Source organism: Aulonocara sp. 'chitande type north' Nkhata Bay, linkage group LG1 (assembly GCF_057382095.1).
Source record: "Aulonocara sp. 'chitande type north' Nkhata Bay isolate Kocher_YH1m ecotype deep benthic linkage group LG1, A_spYH_male_GT1.1, whole genome shotgun sequence".
Classification (NCBI taxonomy): Eukaryota; Metazoa; Chordata; class Actinopteri; order Cichliformes; family Cichlidae; genus Aulonocara; species Aulonocara sp. 'chitande type north' Nkhata Bay.
Window position 1 is genome coordinate 14,164,068 of NC_141344.1, and position 21,414 is coordinate 14,185,481.

Sequence of the window (21,414 nt, forward strand, 5' to 3'; positions counted from 1 at the left end):
CATTTTGAACTCTGAGATTTTTGGGAGTGTTTTTCTCTTTTTCTCCCCATTCCTCCAAAGTGTTTACTCATTTCTGTGTAGCTGAAGGGTTTTACTTTTTACTGTGAATTACTGTGAACTATTCATTACAGTGTTTACTTACTAGTCAGTTTTATGTACTGAACAATCAGGTGGACATTATGATCATTGTTATTTTTTTCCATTTTAAGTACATTAATATTCAAATGTGTAAATAGGTGCACATGCATGAGAACAGACATACATCTTCCAACAAAAATCTTTTTCAACTAATTATAAACACTTTCACTCTGTGGAATGTGCTGAATCGAAATGATCGACTCCTTAAAATCGAGTGAAACTTTTCATCACTCCAGCCAAAGCAGCAGAGGGGAGGGATGAACTGTTTTTGTGTGGGGGCTAAAATGGGGCAGGGCTAAAATGAAGAAGTGGACTGTGGCAAAATATCCTGAGAGCAGAAAACACAGAAAGAGCTGATTTCCTGTTTAGCTATATGCTGTTTGGTGTCGTGCTAGATGGAAAAAAAAAATCAAATTGAACAGCAGAAGTTTGGGAAAGACAAAGTTTTAAAGTGATAAACTGGTAAGGAAGAAACGATTGGCTGGATTGAATTTTAAAATATAAAACAGATGCGGTTTAATAACAAAACTACAAAGATTAAACACTTCCCGTCTGTGGTAGAATAACTTTTATTTTACTGCAGCACACTCATGAGCTCTGCCTCTCAAAATTAGTATATTATAATATAGAACCAAAAACAGTTCAATAAAAGAAAAAGTACAAATTTAAAGAAAGCATTATGAGGAGCCTATAGGCAAATTTCCGAGGTTAAAGGAAGAATTAGGAACTTACGCAAGAAAACAATCAAGCACTGCATGCAGAGTCAAAAAAGTGTAACACAAAATCAATATTAACTTTAAGTTTATTAAAGATGTGTCCATTGTACAGATTGAATTACAATGTTAACAATGGTTTGCACTGGATACTGGTGGCCTGTTGCTTAGAGCCAAAAACATAACATTTACATGGGAAGCAGCAAAGTAATCATCTAAATCAACACAGAGTCAGAGTGAAAACTAGTCAACAGTTTGAATGAATCTTTCACAGAAAGAAATTAGCAATCACCAAATGGGATTTTCTTTAAAAATGCTGAAAGCAAAATTTGAATTTTGACACAATGATCTCATCTCCTTTTTTTCTTCTTTTTCAGAGCAACATGCCTCCTCAAAAGATCAGGCGACAACACAACAGTCATTACTTAAGAGCATGCGTTCTGAGCATCTTTTTCCTCTGGCACAAATTACACTGGACTTCCCAAAGACAGTTTTTCATTAAATGAAAAATAAATTCCTGACTTTCTTTTAAGTTAATCACAATACACAGAGTATCTGTTATATGTACAAACAGTGACAGTATAACCAGGTGAATCACAATCAGTCAGATTTGTTTCTGGCATTCTGGTATTTCAGTACAAGACACATGAACAAATACTTGTGTACTAAAAATATACTTGTTAATTTCAAACTAAAAATCTAATGAAGTACTCTGGGAATAAATCTTTATGCGATTTAAAACCAGTTAGGCAGTGGAAACATATCTCTTTTTGTAAACAGTTGAGGTTTTATCTTGGTTGCCATTAACGCCTCAAACCACAGGCAGCACTAAAACAACTGGGTGTTGATTTATTGCTTCAGTGGTTGCGTGATGAAAATGGCACCTCTTAGTTGACTTAAAAAGAGATTTTCCTTGAGGCCTTAAAATGGGTGTGAATATTTGAATGAGCACCAGCATCAAGTTATTTTAGACAATATACTGATTCACAAGAACTTGTATCATAGTACGGTCACAAAAAGTATGTTAACACCATACGCAGTGGTTTTCCCATTTTAAGTAATATAAATTAAAAGAGAGGTTTACATTAGGCATAAAAGTTGTTTAGTGGATGTTATTAGATAAGTGATGAAAATACAAACGTCTGATAACAGACGAAAAAACCCCGTATGTACAAACTACAAAAAATAGGCATGTTTCATACAAAAACTTTACAGAATCTGAATACTCTTCCTTTACTTTCCCTCTGCAGGACAGATAAGTGCTTTACATGAAGTACACTAACCTGTGCAATATATCATATTGCATTACAAAACTGAAAATATACTTAGTGTTAAATTAGCTTATGAAGCAATTGCATTGATGGGCATTAGTTATTCGAATGAGTAGAGAGATTTGTATATTACATTGTACGATATCACAGAATGTCCTTTTTTGTACATTTAAAAACAATAGATAGAAACAGACAGAATTTCATTGCATTGTCTTGCACTTGTCTTGAATATAGTCACTGAAGACTATAATATGTGCCATGGCCACATGTTTCACAGTAGCACGGTCAAAAGACCACACGCTTAGCTTTACTTTGCAAAGGAGTTTGGCACAGGAGATTTTTGCATACCCTATTTGTGCTATTTTTGCATGCTCTGGATGGTTTTACCATATATAGTCTGCATTTTCTGGTGCAAAATGTCCACTGTACTTGAGGTCAGAAGACAACCTTTAGCCACATAGCTAGGTAGAATCTTATTTAAAGTTGTAGTTTAAGTACAACTAATACTGCATGCTACGAGCAGAACAGAAACCGCAGCAAAGGGCCCATCTAGCATTTCAAAAGCTGAACTAAATTGGCAATTTATGTTTTATTGTCTGCTATTTAGGCAATAGTTGAAATAGTTGATTTACTAATTGTTATCCTTTGGAATATACATGATGGGTGTAGGTTAAAGGCAAGAATGGTAACCAGTCGAAGGAATCAGTTAGTTCTGTCTTGGTGCCTTTAGAGAACCAACAAACATGTTTTGAGAAACATTTTGTAGCATAACAAAAAATCTAAAGAAATATTATACTCATGCTGTTTGCAAGGTTTACTATGTGTATGCATTAGAGTCAGAACACTTGCAAATGTGAGTTAGTTTAATTCCCAACCAGCTGCTGAATTTCATCACAGAATTATTTTGGTTTTGCTTTTTTTGTTTGTTTGTTTTTTAAATCTCTTTTCTTGCTTTGTTTTTCACTCAGCAGTCTCATTAGCAATTGATCCTAAGGTTGCCATTTTTAGTCCTCTGCTTTTATCTCCGTCTCCCTGACTACTTTCGTTATCACTCCTAAATGTTAGCACAGCTTGTTTCTTTGTGTTTACTGTAGAAAAAAACATTCATTTCCTTTGAATTGGTACTCAGTTATTTTTTTAAGTATCACCTGTGAGTTAAGGAGCCATCTTGATTTACCATATTAGGAAAAGCTTGATGGCTTCATTCATCTTCACATTTATGCTAAAGCTGCTTCATGCTCGATTCAGCAGTTTCTTCAGCTCATCTTGGCTGGCTGTGGGTCTTCCTCTCCCTCAATAGTGCCTTCAGGAAGTACTTTGTTCCAGTAATTGCATTGGTCAAAATCATCAGAGTGAGGGAAGTCTGCTTCCTCACCTTGCATAAAGACCGGAAAGACATGATCCACCATATCACACAAACGGCCATAGCTGAGAAAGAAACACAAGACTTTTGTCATTTTTCCTGTTAGAAGGCAGAATGCAGACATCAAAACATGGCCATGCACACGAGACTGATGAAAATCAAAAAGCAACTAGGCATATAGCTTACGAGGAAATATTTGTTTTGGCATGCTCCTGCACCAGCTCCCCCTTAGGATTGACAGTGAAAATCCTGTTAAGTGGAACGCCCACCTCCTTATAGGAATAGACATCCTGAAATAACACAAACAACCAGCATGCTTTAAAAATCACTGAGGCCAAAATACGAGCGAGTAATCCACACTGTGGATGTCAGCGCAGTATTCTCACCGTAGCTCTGTTGCCAAAAGCAGCGTAGAATGGTTCAGTGTTTGGGTAGAAAAGGTGCTTGATGTCTGTGAGACACTCGATCTTAAACTTCTCGGGCTTCTTCTCAATCACCTCCCTAAACACAACATAATGTTGAACATTCTTTTTTTTTTTGTCCTCATTGTAAATCTGCCTCAGCTAACTTTTTTCAAAGGGTACATCTAAGTAATAACCACTAACTTGCCAGAGTAAATACTTTTGCCGTAGTTTAAATATGCAAAAACAATAAAGGTTACCTATTATTACCTGCAACTAAATATTTTAGGTTTTGTGTTAATGGCCAAAAATAATCTAGAGTAGAATTTTTCTACCCCTTGCTCTATATCTGACCTGTGCAAGGCAGAAAAAAGACTGCTTGGGCTGAGCAGCACTGGGCCCATTGGCAGCATGGTTCCCCTTTCATTGACCCAGTGGAGGTAACCTCTTGTCATGTCAGCCATGCCAATGGCCCTTGCAGAACAGTACATGAATTTATATCCATTTCTGTAACAAACAAAAGAAAATATGAGAGACAGAAACATAGCATTGTGCTTCACCCCAACATACTGTATTTTAGCTGGAGGACAATAAGCAGCACTCACAGGCTGACTCTGTGGTAGAGCCGTGCGATACCCTGGTGTGTCCAGTCTTTACCCAGCGTAGGGAGGATGTGGCCCAGAGTGTCTGATCTACAGCGTAATGTAAGACAGACAACGTCACAGAATAAAGCTGTCCCTTTGAACCCAAAAACTGTGTAAAGTCTGACTCCTGCTGGTAATATGATAGAACTGAACAGGATGTAGGCCACTAAGTGTTATTTCACACCTTGTAATGGTTCCATCTATATCGGAGATGACTATCTTGTCATCCCAGCTCCAAAGATAGATTGTGCCATGACATCGGCACGTGCCTTGATACTGAGTGGTCACACTGAACACCACTTCATTAGGACCCTCCCTTAGCTGCAGGCTAGCCTGTAAACACACAGATGAGGAAGGTTGAGAAGTTTTCTTGAGGTTTTGGACGTATTTCTATTTTCACTTTGCCTCGACTGCTAAGTAATTTAAACTTTCAGATGGTCTTATTAAAGACAGTGTATTATTGTTTGTTACTGTACAGATTCTTCTATATGTAGTGAACCACATGAGCAAAATATCTTAAATAAGGTAATTTGTATTCCTGTTGATGTCAATAAAAGCAAGTGTAGAAACAAACACTGTACCAGTTGCTCTGACGTGAGCCGAAGAGTCTTCTTGTAACAAATGCCACCAGAACTCTCAAGGGGCTCTGACTGAAAGACTCCTGATATCTGACTGGATGATTTGTGGTCTTCATCACTTGAGGATGATTCATCCTTCAGCCTGAATTATACAAGACAAAAATGCTCATATAAGATTAAACAAGTAGGAAAAAATATGTCAATAGGTGCGGAGAGAAAAATACACAGTTTTAAATCTAACGTTACCTGTTTACTGGGGCCATTGTTATGGAAGTCTCGTCTTGGTCTCCAGCTGCTTCTGTCACTGATTCCTGAGGAACAAAAAGGTCAAAGGTCACATGTATGACCCAAGGAAGAAATTTGACTAATCCTTTCCCCGTTCTTCCTAATGTCCAGTAAATGATACGGTGAATCGTAGATAAACAAGTTCATCATCTGCATATCTATCTGTGCACTTACTGACTTATAGTCATTGTTCCTGCTTCTCCATGAGAACCACCAGCGTCCTCCTTTCTTTGGCATCTTGTCCTTCATAATGTTCTCCACCGATGCCTGGAGACAATCATGCATATACAACTCAAAACTGACCGAAAATGTAACTTAAAGCTGACAAAAAAGAGAGAGCACAAGAAAGCACAAAAAGAAAATCTAAAAGGCAAAGTAAAATATGACAAACCACACTAAACTCCTGCTAACTTGCTTGTAAAACAATTAGAATTGAAAACAATAAGACATGCAAATAGAAAAATAGCAGATGCTAGATTAAATGAAAAGGAAGATGATGTTCATGGTTGGACTCAAGTGAAAATATGGGGAAAAAGAGAGGCTGACGGAAAGGGTAACAATGATAAAGCAACAAAGCAGGCAGATAAAGTCATGAAGCAAGCAAAGCCAGAAAACATCATACAGGCTGGGTAGGACTGGAGCCAAACAGACCAGGGAGGCAGTATGAGAAGAAGCCAAAAGCAGAAAACACATAACTCAAACACCAACACTTGGTAAATATAAACATCGGGTGGATGGTGAAAGAAAGAATGGATTTAAATAAAAGGGAAAAATAAGAAGGGGGACAAAGACATGACATTAATCAAGTGTTAGGTCAATGAATTTACCACAACAGTTCACTGTGATATAGGACTGGCAAATATGCTATAAGCTCTCCCATGTGTCGAGTAATTTTGATCGGTAGCATGTAAGTTTTGTTCACTTGGGATAAAGTGAAAACATTTAAATCTTCACTTAGTTTTGAAATATTGATTATTGAAACAAGGAATGAGTGTGAACACATTTCAGTTGGTGTTATTTTGTTGTATTAATGAGAGGTGGCTGGCAAACAACAATAGTGAACCAGAGTGGGAAAAAAAAACAGATTAAGGATAAATTGTAAAATGCCAGAAATGCTCTGGAGTAAAGGTGGTCCATAACATTGCAACACAACAAACACACCATATAACAAATAACAATATTGAATACAACAGTAGATAGTAGCCAAAGTAATGTATATTCATCAAAGCAAAATGTGGCTTTACACATTGTTTCAGACAAAAAACAAAACTCTTCATTTACACATTTTATTGATTAAATACAACAAAACGTAAAGGTCCGTCTTCACAGTTTTTGAGAGGGCAGAATTTGTGGCATTCATGTCGAATGGAAAGAATCAGGAGTAAATACTTGTGTATCACTGTGGTGGTCTTACCTGTGGCAGTGGTTTCTGGTAGACCTGCATGGCCAGCATGACAGGAGCAGCTGTGTTCCAGTTGTAGTACCTACAACAGGTGACAGAGGAAGCTATTATGCACCCGTTCATTCTTAAAGACATCTACTGGCAAAGGATAGCTTACATATTTGCAAAAAAAAAAAAAAAAAGCTTGTATATGTCAGACGCTCAGTTCAAATAAAGAGCAGTAGAAGTACATACTTGCTTCCTATCTTGACCACAAGGTTAGGGTCATCAATAATAGAAGGGTTTTCAGAGAACTGTTGGTAGGAAACAGCCTTCTCCATGAATTGCTCTGTAGCAGGAACAGACAGAGGCAAGAACAAATGAGAAAAAAAGATCTGATTGATAAGATAGTTTTTTCATATAATAACTTATTTTTATCTAACTGTGTGAAATCTTAAAAATCAATTCATTTCTGTTTAAAATATGTAAAACGCAAACAGACCTGCAACATTATTTATGAATATTGTTAAAGTTTTCAAATTAAAAAATATAATATGTTGTTTTTAATTTCTTTCATATAAGCTTTATCTCGACAACTGCAGATATTTCATGCACATTATTTCACTATTATTATCCAACATCATCATTCCCTGTCCCACCTTTTGTAATCTCCCTGTTATCAGTGAGTCCTCCACACAAAGAGATAGCAACATGAGGTAGATCACACACTTGATCCACCAAACTGTCCACGCCACTGTCCACCCCGCTGCTGCCGACTGACTGTGGGGATTGGTTAGCGCTCCGCACACCCACCATCATCTCAGTGTCCCCCTTCATCGAGCTGCTGCCTCCGTCACTGTGGAGGGAAAAATACACACACATGGATCACACAGTAATTCTTCATACTATCATGCCATATACTATGTAAACAATGGTCTAAAATGTATTTAGTACACTTCAAGTTCTTCAAGGCTAAATTCAGTTTTGGAAATTGGAGTTTTTGAAGACCTTGAGAGGAGGAATATCTGTCTTCTCTTAGTTATAAAGAAGTTCAATGGCTGTTACCATGTGGTGACAAAAATACAACTGAAAGAAGGTCTCCTTCTTTCTCGTAACCTAGCTACCTCATTAATCTTCTTCATGCTATCAAGTTCAAATAATCTGCTATTATAAGCACTTACAGTGAAGCAAGTGCTTAGTTATTGAAAAAAAAAAACCTAATGTTATACAAAAATCAGTGTCAGTGGAAAGAAATACTGTGATCCCTAATATGGCCACCAGAGGGTGCTACAACACATGCTGTACGTACGTTTTAGGAAAGTAAAGAGCAGCTACTTCAGGCTCCAGTTCTGTAATGTCATCCAGGTAAATACCATCAGCACCCAGGTGTTGACTTCTCTTTTCTAGAAGAGACATTTATCAGTGCATAAAAGAGGAAACAGAAATTTAGACACACTGAGATCAAGATATCCATTGTTTACGAGCAGAAAACTCAAACAGTACCTTTCCTCTTGGACGGTGAATCGGTCCTTTTGATGGGACTATTCCTGCTATCTTCCAAATGATCAGGAAGAATTCTTTGAGACACTGAGCATGTTGTCAAACTCTCCATCTGTACACATGACGGCCCAACACTTTTCACTTCTCTCTCTAAAGGAAAAAACACAGCATTTCTCAAAGCATTTTAATGTGACGCTGAGCAAATTTATCCTGCTTTTAGATATTTGTACATTCAGTGCAAAGTTTTATTCTACCTTGTTCTCTGACAATGTGTCCATTTCTGTTTTCCTCTGTGTCTTTGTCCAGTGGTGGCACTGGACTGCACAGAGTTCCCATGTCACTGATGGCTCGGAAGTGAGTGCTAGAAGACACCGGTATGGAGACAACAGCGGCAGAATCCTGCTTCTGGTGGGCGGTCAGGAAAGATGGCTGTAAAAGAAAAACAGACAGTCAGTTCAGACAATATTTGCTTTCTTACATACATTTTATTAACCCCACCCCTTAGTCATGTTTCATTTTCTCCACTCATACAGGCTGAAGTCTTAACATTACTTATAAAATAGATATGGCTTTGTTGGTTCTGATCAGCAGGTGGAATCAGTTCAGAATCAGCACATTTGTGTCCATTTGTTTGACTTTGGGTGTGCAACCTATGCAGACATACTTTAGTGTAGTCCTCCAAGAAACTAACAGTGTGCAGCCTAATGTTGATGAAGCTGTGTGTCGACTGATACACAAAGTGGATCAGCGTGAGTAGTAAAGGGAGCAACTGTGGAGCACAACCCAAAGGCGAGAAGCATGAAAAAACAAAAAAAGCAGCACGAGAAGTGCTAATAATGGGTGCGGTGGACAGTTTTCATTGTTTGCACACTTTATTTTACCTTCACACCTTAACACAGTAAACAGCTACAACATGCAGTTATATGTATATATTGTATTTTATGACCATGCAGTTGATTTAATGCTGCCATCCCCAAAAGGCAAAGCCAACAGACTCAATTCATGTGATGCCATGTGTGGTTATGTACCTGGGCAGCCTGTGGTAACTCCCCCCAGGTCCATAGCATCTCAGGGTTGTCCTTAGATGGATTTGTTAGCTCTGAGTCACTCTTTGGTGTTGATGACTGCGAATCGTCTGGGCTACTGGAAAAGTTAAAGTCAAACATTTGTTTTGGATTGTCTGGTACTTCACAGTTTCAAAGTTACAAAGTTACAAAATGTATCATTCTTTGTGCAAATTTTTATTGCATAAATAATGCACTAAAATTAGTGCATTATTTCATATTTAGTGTTCAGAGAGGGTGGAATCTAAGGTGATACCTAGTAGGAGAAGAGAAGTGAGAGGACTGCTGAGGACAGGAGATGGATAGACCACAGGGCTGAGGAATGGACAGAGTCTTCTTAATCAATTTACTACAGAAAGAATAAAAGACAAAAAGAACACAAAAAAAGAGAAGGGAAGAAAAGAGAGAATGAAAGACAGTGAATTGTGATTCCATCTAATTATCATGAGGACAAAAAAACATATTAAAATGTGCAATATGCTATTTCATGAGAAGAGTTTATTAAAGAGTTCAAGTGTGTGTCTGTCAGTGTGACAGACACACACTTACATCCAAATACCTCTGTGAATGAATCCAGTCAGTGCTGGGGAGAATGTGGGCATTGGCAGTCAATCCCTGATCACCATACACAGGTCTGATCACAAATACACACATCCAGTGAGATGTCAGTCATGTGCACAACCATTTTATTTCATCATTAGTGCAGACACTGGTATTTACTATGTAAACAGTGCGTCGATGCAAGTCGTATCACATCCAAGAAACTATGGTATGGTCTTTTTATTTGTTGAAAATTGAAATGTCGTGGGCTGTTTGACTGTGACCGCATATCATAAACCAGCCAAGGAAATACACTCATTAAGTACAATTTAGAGAATGACTTGAAGCACACACACTTTTTTTGCTTGTCTTTAAGGGTTTCAGGATCATGTGGCAAACTTCCTAAAAAAGGCTTGGAATGCCTCCAGTAAGGATGACCCCGTGAGCCATTCTTTCAAAGAGACAGTGCGCGCTGTGGGAAACGGACAAATCCTTGGAGCAAGTCCAACAAGCAGAGCTGGTTTCCAAGAGGGCTTCACACATGAACACAAACATGCACAAACCTGCACACACACATAAAACTGCTTCTCTTTAAACACTTAAGAAAATTATTTATTTATTAAACAGAAACTAACCTTAATTCCATTTAACACCGGTTAGAGAGAAAATTGATCCTGGTTTTCAACATAAACACACCACATTGATTTTTCTGATGCCTTCTCACTGTTTTGAGCTGTGCAGGACTTGCTTAGACAAATTAAAATCTAGCAATGTTTGAATATGAATCTGTTGAAAGCAGGTGGGCTGTTTGTTATTGCCATTCAAATCTGATCAAACTACACCGACACAGCAGTCCTCATGAAGCACGTGTTCTAAAGTTTTCAGTGTTATATTCTTCTCTCATTAAGTACTTTTTCAACACATATTTTAATTGGAGATAAAGTATTGGAATTTCAGGAGCGGGACCACACCTCCAAACATGCTCCTTCCGATTCTTATCTACAGTGGGGCAAAAAAGTATTTAGTCAGCCACCGATTGTGCAAGTTCCCCCACTTAAAATGATGACAGAGGTCAGTAATTTGCACCAGAGGTACACTTCAACTGTGAGAGACAGAATGTGAAAAAAAAATCCATGAATTCACATGGTAGGATTTGTAAAGAATTTATTCGTAAATTAGGGTGGAAAATAAGTATTTGGTCACCTCAAACAAGGAAAATCTCTGGCTCTCACAGACCTGTAACGTCTTCTGTAAGAAGCTTTTCTGTCCCCCACTCGTTACCTGTATGAATGGCACCTGTTTGAACTCATCATCTGTATAAAAGACACCTGTCCACAGCCTCAAACAGTCAGACTCCAAACTCCGCCATGGCCAAGACCAAAGAGCTTTCGAAGGACACCAGGAAAAGTATTGTAGACCTGCACCAGACTGGGAAGAGTGAATCTACAATAGGCAAGCAGCTTGGTGTGAAAAAATCAACTGTGGGAGCAATCATCAGAAAATGGAAGACATACAAGACCACTGATAATCTCCCTCGATCTGGGGCTCCACGCAAGATCTCATCCCGTGGGGTCAAAATGATCATGAGAACGGTGAGCAAAGATCCCAGAACCACACGGGGGGACCTGGTGAATGACCTGCAGGGAGCCGGGACCAAAGTAACAAAGGTCACCATCAGTAACACACTACAACGGCAGGGAATCAAATCCCGCAGTGCCAGACGTGTTCCGCTGCTGAAGCCAGTGCATGTCCAGGCCTGTCTGAAGTTTGCCAGAGAGCACATGGATGATACAGCAGAGGATTGGGAGAATGTCATGTGGTCAGATGAAACCAAAGTAGAACTTTTTGGTATAAACTCAACTCGTCGTGTTTGGAGGAAGAAGAATACTGAGTTGCATCCCAAGAACACCATACCTACTGTGAAGCATGGGGGTGGAAACATCATGCTATGGGGCTGTTTTTCTGCCAAGGGGACAGGACGACTGATCCGTGTTAAGGACAGAATGAATGGGGCCATGTATCGTGAGATTTTGAGCCAAAACCTCCTTCCATCAGTGAGAACTTTGAAGATGAAACGAGGCTGGGTCTTCCAACATGACAATGATCCAAAACACACTGCCCGGGCAACAAAGGAGTGGCTCCGTAAGAAGCATTTGAAAGTCCTGGAGTGGCCTAGCCAGTCTCCAGACCTCAACCCCATAGAAAATCTGTGGCGGGAGTTGAAAGTCCGTGTTGCTCGGCGACAGCCCCAAAACATCACTGCTCTCGAGAAGATCTGCATGGAGGAATGGGCCAAAATACCAGCTACTGTGTGTGCAAACCTGGTAAAGACCTATAGTAAACGTTTGACCTCTGTTATTGCCAACAAAGGTTATGTTACAAAGTATTGAGTTGTATTTTTGTTATTGACCAAATACTTATTTTCCACCCTGATTTACGAATAAATTCTTTACAAATCCTACCATGTGGATTCATGGATTTTTTTTTCACATTCTGTCTCTCACAGTTGAAGTGTACCTCTGGTGCAAATTACTGACCTCTGTCATCATTTTAAGTGGGGGAACTTGCACAATCGGTGGCTGACTAAATACTTTTTTGCCCCACTGTATATATGTTCCCCCAGTTCTACAAGCAGTTCCTTCTTGTTTACGTGCCCCACCCTCCATCCCCTCTTCAATTCTTTAACTTCTTCACTTCTATTTAGTACATGGGGATCTGCTTGGCCCGGGAGCCGCCACCAGGCCCCTTCGAGGTCTTCCCCAAATCGCAGTTCAATTCACATCCAAGCCATTCACCTTTATCTACTAAAACGCTGTGAAAGCTAAAATGAGGACATAGGCCCAGATATGAATATATATATATATATGTAATCTGTGATTTAAATGATATAAATACACACCCAGCTTTTAGACAGTTCAAACAGCCACTTAAACACATACCCATGCATGAAAAATGTAAGCACACACACACAAACACACACAGGTTTTCCACTTAACACAGTTAAGGAATTATTGGCAGTGGTTCATCGGCTTCGCAAACAACACTGTGACAACCAACAAATGTTTTTTTCCCCTCTCTGTTTCATACACGCAAACATATTCAGACTTTCTCTTGCACACACACACCTGCTGCTGTCCCCCTCCATTTCCTCATCTGAGCTCAGGTCAATAGTGAACATGTCCTCATCATCTGAGAACTCTTCTCCACTTTCCTCTCTCCTCAGTCCTGCGCCTCCTCCACCTCCCTCTGGCCGTGCCTTCTTCTTTCTCTTTCTCCTCTTCTTGGTTAACCCTCCTTCACTTTGCTGCAGTCCCAGATTCTGAACAGGAAGCGGGCCGCATGGGATGGAGTCTATATGATGGGAAAGAGTATCATAAAAAACTGTTTAAGAAAATGCAAATTGTCACAAATTCTAACATCGCTGTTTCCAACGGCGCCTACCATGGTGACGAGAGTTGCCCCTGGCCAGATGTGACTTCATTAACTCCTGCCCTGTTGACATGATTGGTGATGTTGCCAGGTAGGATGGAACCACTTCCTGTTTCCAGGGAAAGTGAGATAAGGTCTGAAATTAGCAATACTTGACGCAAGTCTTTTCTGCTGTACCATCTCTTGTGTAGACCGCAGCATCTATAATAGCTGCTGATACTGACATGAAAAGTGCTTCTACTTTTGTTTTTTTTAATTATTATTATTGCGTTATTGAGAACTCTTTGTTCATACATTTAATGATGCAATTGTCTTCTTTGGTTTAAGCCATTAGCTTTGACATTTATATCTGGAGTTTTTAAGAATTATTACACAACAGCAAGTAAAAATTGCCCTCAGAACAGTTGTAATATAAAATAGATTGAGAATCCAATCATGTAGGACAAGATGCAAGAATAAAGTGGAGCATTTTAAGGTCCCATCACCCTCTCTACAGCTGGGGGTGATGAAAAAGCCTTGAGTATAGCAGGTAATGACCAGGCCAAATATGTTTGTTCTCTGTCAAAATGTCATAGCAGTCCATATTGCAGATTGCTGATTTTTCTATTCTAAAAGAAAATGAAATATTGCAACAACAGATATGGTCATTCCTACTGCCAAACAGCCAGCTAAATAATCTGGTGAAAATTTGAGCTCAGATTAGCAAAATCACAGAGATTTGCTCATCAGCGTTGCACTGCCAAGAGGCTGCTAGAAGAATAAAGAGAGACAGAGAGAGAGAGAGAGAGAGAGAGAGAGAGAGTGGGGGAGGCGGAGGCATGATAAAGGGATGATCCAAACAGAGCAGACTCACACATGCCTTGCAGTTCACGTGTCATTGCACAGTCCAACACAGCACAATTCATTTAGACTGGAGAGGAAAAGGGATAGTACTGAGTACAGATCTACTCTGAGCTCTATACTCAGAGGGAAATATCAGCTCTAAAGCCAGTTTCAGTTCCAGTATTTAAATTGTTTTTGTTTTTTTACTCCAGTCTGTTGATATTTCAGTTTCTCACTGAACTATAAGTGTTATTCCCACAATTTCCTTAGAAAAAGAGCATTTGTGCACAAATATAGAGTTCTTAAACCACACAAGATCAACTATAAAGCGATTTGTTTATATGCTGCAAAATGCAATGTAATAAATAAGATTACTTCAATTACTGAGTAAAAATCTTTCCAACACTTTGGTTTTACATCTGTGATATTTGCATTAAAGGGTTGTTAAATGCACATGCCATAAAGATAAAGAGAGTAATAATTCTCTTTATGTGTCACCCTTTAGGGCACAAAGTCATTAAGTTACATCATCGGAGATGTTTCTTTTATTAAAGCACTGGTATTGAAAGATTTCTAATGTTGTAGCATGAAGATGAGAATTTTGGGCTCAATTTTTGTGCATTTATTTGATCATGCACAAACCCCTGCAAACTTTGCACCTTGAGAAACACAGATGAAGAGTGTACAGAGTGTACATTAGGACTTGAGATGTGACAACTTAGACTGACACAGTCTGCAAGCTCCCATGATGCTTGTTCTTTTACCTCTTCATGTGAGTGGCAAACACACCGTGCTGTGCTACCAATGTGCTATTACCAGCTAGAGGTTTTATGTCCTTGTACTGCTCCTCTTTCATGACATGTACAGTATGTCTCAGTAATTTCCGAGGGCAGTCTGTGTGTAACAGACTATACAGTGTGTGAAATGGCAGACCTATAAATAGGTCTCCGGTGGTTTTCCACTCTCTGGAGAGAGAGTTATGTTAAGGGAAAGGATTCAAGTCGAGACCAAAACTATAAGACAAACATGGTCAAACCGAATTCGCAAATAACTCTATGTGGGACTGAAACTAAAAGCCATTATTTTCTTGTCTGTTGTGGAAAGAGGTATTATAGTATTGATTTATTAATAGCTTCTCTATAAGATGGACAGTAAGTAATGGATGCAGCATTAGATGGACGTAATCCTTCGGAAAAGGAATTAGAACCTCTCAGATTGCAACATATTCCTTTTCATTCTTGGCCAGGGGAAAGCGCGAGCTCCTGGTTACTCACCACTTCACGAGTAACATTGTGACTGCTGATAGATGTTGTTTACTACAATAGATCTTCCTTGAAGTACCTCTCAACCTCAAATACTCCCATACTCCCTCCTACCTCCCATGAGACGTTACCTATCGCGTTACAGAATCAGGTTTCAAAACAGAAGGGAATGTTCCCAGATTATGCCGTTTCCTGTGACGTGTATGTGCATGTGCGCTGCAAATACTTCTGTGTAATACGGCGTATTACAGATACATGAAAAGCTAAAATCTGACAGATAAATTCAGCTTCAGGGGATTGAGGCAAACCAGTGGGTAAAGTCTATGGTTGAATAATGTGAGCCGTTTCTATTACAGATGCCCCAATTTATCAGTTGAACATTGTATCTGTTGCCATTTGCCTGGAAGCAAATAAACTGGTGTCTGGCACTGGCAATAGTCAATGTCTGTCTGTCCTCGCATGACACTTTTGTACTGCGTAAATGTTCATAAGAGCTTTTAGACTTGAAAAACAAATGTCTTTGTTTCCCTGGCTGAAATGGGAAGAAAATGACAAAGTGTTGCCTGCTCCTGGCTAATTGTTGGAAGTAAGAAAACACCCTGTATAACATAGTTACAGGTCCAAAACAACACAAAACACCTTTAGGCAAATGTTGCTATGAATTGACACTATATGAATCAGTCATTCATTTCTATCAAATTTCTTTTTCTCCACCCACATATCAAAGTTAGACAATGACAGACTGTCGACTGTGTGTTTAGTGTCTGACTGACCAGTGTTTGTCTCTGCTTTCTGCTTGTCTTCTGGGAAGCTAAACTCGTGTTTGCCAAGAAGATGCCACAGGAGGACAGAAGCACTTGTTGTGCCTTGTTATTGAGCCTAGTGTTTTGCTAAAATGTTTAGCTACTTATCTACAAACAAGTTGATAAGGTCTATGCTTGGATTTTTTCCCCCAAGTATGACAACACTAGGATATTTTATATGCACGTGTAAATAAAAAAGGTACTCAATTCATAGAAAACCTCATAATATTAAGAAATTTTGAAGTATATTTTACACTCCTTAAAGCTGTGTGGTAAAACTGACGCCGCGAGTGAGTCAAGGTACATCTTTTTTCTTACTCTGGGCTTGTCAGGGCAGGACGAGAAGACATTTAAGTTTGGCAATTAAAGTTACAACAACGTGTAGTTGCAGATTAATCAGCGAGTGGTAAAACCAGTGAGAATCGCTACTACCTAAGAGGGCAAATAATAATTTAGCTCTGTTGGAGCACAGTGATAAATCAAGCACTTCTTGTATATTAGTTCAGGCTTTATGACCTTCATATCTGCGAGTAATGTTCTGTGCTATTCTCGTGTGTGTTTACTGATTCAGGAGTAATGACTCTGTCAATCACTACTCACCATTTTGTTCTCAGTCTCTTTAACAAAGAAAGCCTCTCCATTTTCTCCCAGCTTCATGTGTAAGCTCACTGGCTCTCCATTAATTTCTATGTCCACCTGCAGAACAGAACAGAAAAAGAATTGATTAAGACTAATGCCTTAGACTTCATTAGCATTCCCTGACAACCTCCAGACTGGAAGGTTGAGAAGACCAATGCAGTACCTTTAGGCTATAAAAAATAAATAATAATCTGTTATAACCTAATGTTATCATTAAGATACTGACTCATGAGTTTTACTGATTGTAGTCCTGTTTTAAATATACTGTTATAATGCACTGTTTTAGTTTCTTTTTTTCAAAAAATATACTATAGCGCTGCACAAATGAATGCAGATTAAATTTACATATATTAAAATTTACATTTAGCTGTCGTGAAATATAAAATAGATTTTAAACATGTGCAGGTTAGAGAGCGCTCTATGATCTCACCACTTTCTCACGTGACCGCAGCACACCCATCTTGCCAAAGCGGACGTGAAACGGAGAGCACTGTAAGGAACCATCTGGCTGCCGGACCACAATGACATCTATACACCCAGACAGTGTTGCAGGGTTGAGCCCTCTGTACAGCTCCTTGACCTGCACAAACACCTGCCCCGCCAGCTGACCCACATAATTCATGGTTTGCAACTGGGAGATAGAGAGTGAGAGAAGAAATATAGGAGATTATTCATCTGTTTTAGTCACGTTTCATGTCTTTAACGTCAAAACACAATGCAAGGCCATCTTGTTACATAATTACACATTAAGACACATTATTGATATACTGAGTCCAGTTTGTGCCCACTCATGCCAGCTAACTGCATAATCTCAAGTGGTTTCTGGCAGGTTGCTGATACCTCAAGCAAAGACAGCTTCATCATTCTTTTCTCTATTCTTGTGGTGCTTCTGAGTGCGGGGTATGTTTGTGGGTTTGACCAAAGTTGGTATATGAGAGCATTGTGCTTTTCAAAAAAGACAGAATGAGGGGGTGGGTTTACCCCCCACCAAAAAAGACAGCATTATAAACTCAGTGCATTTTCCTTTCTGTAGTGCAAATATACAGTCCATTAGGGATGTCTGGCATTACTCTAGTACGGCAAACATGCTCTTTTGAGCGCATCACAGACAGGGAAATGCCTCCAGTGTCCTCCAAGATTTATGGTTGTGAGTAATGGAGAAATGAACAGCAACCCATCTGTTATGAACTGAACAGCCTTATTAATTTTTTATGAATAAACAAGTTGATATTTCATAAGCCTTCTTCTGTTGTACTGTCTTTGCAATGTACAACCTAATGGCCCTACAGGTATGATGGCTTATTAATAGTAGCCACTATGTAATAGTCAATGTTAATTGTAACCAGATATTTTTAGAGAGAATGTTTAAAAATATATAAATCCCCTTTTGGTGAGAGGCATACAGAAACAAGAGGGAGAGCGGGAAAAGGTTACGAAAGGGCGGTGAGGCCACGTGTAACATGGGTTTAAACACATTCAAGAAAATTGTAACCACCTGTCACCTGCTTGTGCTGACTAAGATAGTGTCACATACACAAACATTACAGCACGCCCAGTCGGCAGATGGCTTCGTGCTTCAGCAAACTGTGCAAGAACGCTGATGATGAGGATGATTCATTAACACACATCAATTATTGAACATCACAGATTGGGGATCTTTTGTTCTAATGGCCTAGCTTTATTCCACTGCTCATCAAAGCCACATAAGTCAATCATCACACCCTTGGTCTAACCAGGCCACAACAATAATAACACAACACACCACAACACTGTTATTAGAATAACGACTACACGCTGTGCACCTTTCCTTCTTTTTTCTGCTTCTGCAGAGGAGTGTGGTAGAAAACGGCTTAAATTCAGTGATATCTGTATATCGTACAAAGTAACCCATAATGCTGTTCATGGAAATCAAAATGATTAATATGTGTTCTAAATGTTTATTCAACATTCTTTCTTTTAACATGGAAAGAAAATAATAGGATGGAATAGAAACTGTAGTGATAGCTATCGAACATACTTTGCAAATGAACAAATTTGCATATAACCTCATGGGAGAAAATATGTTCTTTTTCCTTTGGTAGTTTGTTTCAACATGTCAGTTTCTATGGTGCAATTTCGAGCATTACAAATGGGATAGGCAATAATTATTTGATCCCTTGACCCAACTCTGACTCCCTGGACCTCTTGTCCATTTATTTCAACACCATGAATATGAGTCCATCAATTTTCATGCCACAGACCTGACATTACGGTAAACAGAAATCTCCCGCAAACACATCTCTCTCTCTCCTTTAATCTCTCTCTCTCTCTCTTTCTCTCCCTCACACACACACACACACACACACACACACACACACACACACACACACACACACACACACACACACACACACACACACACACGGCCAAAGCCATGCCCAGTCCTCCAGGACGTTTCTGTTAAAGAGCCAATCACACTGCGCCTCAATTACGTAATAACCTATCACGAGTCCACCCAAGGGGTCATTATGTGTCATTAAATGGACATGCAGCACAAGAAACAAAACAGTTAGGCTACAAGAACCTGATCTCAGTCACTGCTGTTCTTTTTCGGATAAGTGAGCAACAACGCTGAGTTGCATTCACAGTGTGTGACATAGTGTGCTGAGGCTTATTTATAAACATAAAACATCAGTGGCCTCTCACCACAGGAAAGACAGTGTGCAAACACGGACAGGATAGCTGAGAGGTAAGAGAGAGATTGAGGGATTTACAGACAGATGATAATGTGAAGGATTATCCAATTAAATCAATTTAATGTGACTGGAGCAGCCAGACACACCGGGATGATTGTCTGTGACAAATGATAGCTAAATAAAACAAAAAAGGGAGGGGGGTTCTATATATTAGACAGCACTTTACTAAATCACTATACCGTCTGAAAACGCACACCACGAAATAAAACCATAGATGCATATATTATACATATATACAAATATATAAACAAATACTGTCACAAATATTGTGGATATTTCTCTTATGCAGGATGTGAAGAGAAGCTGCATCAGTACGGGATTGATAATTACGTCGTAGTGTGGCTCTGTGGCGACATGTAAACATCTGCACACGGGGTGAGGCTCTGCAGTCTGCATCAGGGCTCTGTCTTCATTCAAACAGCCCAAGCAATATATAACACCTGTACTTCAAAAATACCTAAACCCCATGACATGTTTCTCACAGCATGCTACAGAAGCAATGTAGTCTTTGCTTACATTATTTATGGACGTCGCTCTTCCCTCCAGAATATTTCTTCCTTCCGATTTTTCCACTAAGGGTCCTATACTGGTTTACGGCGTTAAGTGTCAGTGCTCAGCACAAACATCATCGGTAATATTCACACTCTTACAGCTTTGTTGACATCTGATCGTGGCTTCTGTGCTCGAGGATGATATGCGTTTTAAATCGTATGCCGCGTTCAGGTTACCTTGGAAATCGGACGCATGAATCGGGAGTGACGTCACTCCAGTATTAACGTCTGGAAAACAGGAAAAAACAGGATTTGTTTTTACTTCTTAGCAAACTACAGTCTTTTGTGCACCACTAATACTACTGGGAAATACTTTTACTGTTTTTAACACACACTTGTGCACAGAAGCTGCTCAGTTCTCCGCCTATGGCTTATTTAGCGAGCACGACAGTGCAGATTACAAGTTTTACAGTTTAATTTATGACATCTCGGATTGTTAACTCGATATTAATGGGGTTGCTCCGACTTCTCCGGTTGGAAGTCAGAGCTGACGGGTCGTTCCAGACGAAAAATAAGACTGCAAACTCGGAACTTTACACTTCCAAATTACTCTGGAACGCACCACGTGGATTAAATATTCCTCCCTCCACCACAGAGCTGCAACCTCGGACTGATCGATTGGCTGAGCACCGATGACGCCACACAATGTTTGCTGAACAGTTCCCTTAAAAAATCAGTTATGACTATATTATTGTTTTGTCTCTGCTTGTGTTTACTGTTCACACTTTCTAATTCCTGCATTATACTTTAATACTTCTTTAAAAAAAAGAAATTACATGCAACAACTTTATTAATAAAGTAATTTAAAATCTTATCATAAGCCCCTATAAAGGTAATTAATTATGTTGAAAAGGGACAATTTGACCTCAAAGCTCGTTGAAAATATTTCACAAATGCACAACCGAATTATACATTTCAATATTATATACTAATGTAATTAAATAATACCTCTAATTATATATAGATAGCGTACTATATCAATTACTATATCTATATATAGATAAATGAATATATAAAATATGTAAATGCTATATGTTAGTGTAAATTCACTTCTTGGTTCAGTGAGAAAAGGATTGTCTAAAAGCAATGCATACATAGCTTACAGTTTTTAACAACTTTATTTTAATAACTGACTAAATATCCTTAGAGTAAAATATAGGTTAAAAAGTTTGAAAATCATTACGTTTTATTAAAATTACATTAATTAAATATTACATGTGATACAGCATCCTTCTTTGGAAACAGGGAGGATTATCTGAGACATTTTCTGAGGACACATTGGGGTTAAATAAGAA

General features: G+C 38.9%; 1 protein-coding gene across 4 annotated transcripts; it reads right to left on the reverse strand.

The window, feature by feature from the left end:
* Nucleotides 1-711: 711 nt before the first annotated feature.
* On the reverse strand, nt 712-20,271 carry lpin1a (lipin 1a). 4 transcript variants are annotated; one of them, XM_086281231.1, is made up of 24 exons: nt 20,085-20,271; nt 17,264-17,464; nt 16,795-16,890; nt 13,320-13,416; nt 13,004-13,229; nt 9,898-9,972; nt 9,595-9,687; nt 9,303-9,417; nt 8,529-8,703; nt 8,278-8,424; nt 8,084-8,177; nt 7,434-7,630; nt 7,030-7,123; nt 6,808-6,877; nt 6,016-6,102; nt 5,568-5,660; nt 5,355-5,419; nt 5,112-5,250; nt 4,715-4,863; nt 4,492-4,578; nt 4,241-4,393; nt 3,872-3,986; nt 3,672-3,775; nt 712-3,550 (listed from the first exon to the last, which is right to left on the reverse strand). In XM_086281231.1, the coding sequence occupies exons 2-24, from the start codon at nt 17,453-17,455 to the stop codon at nt 3,379-3,381; spliced, it is 2,835 nt and encodes a 944-aa protein (XP_086137357.1). In that variant the 5' UTR covers nt 17,456-17,464; nt 20,085-20,271; the 3' UTR covers nt 712-3,378. The 4 variants fall into 4 exon arrangements, with proteins under 4 accessions (XP_086137357.1, XP_086137469.1, XP_086137547.1 ...); XM_086281343.1 differs by lacking the exon at nt 9,595-9,687; XM_086281269.1 differs by lacking the exon at nt 6,016-6,102 and having other exon boundaries at nt 715-3,550.
* Nucleotides 20,272-21,414: the final 1,143 nt, after the last annotated feature.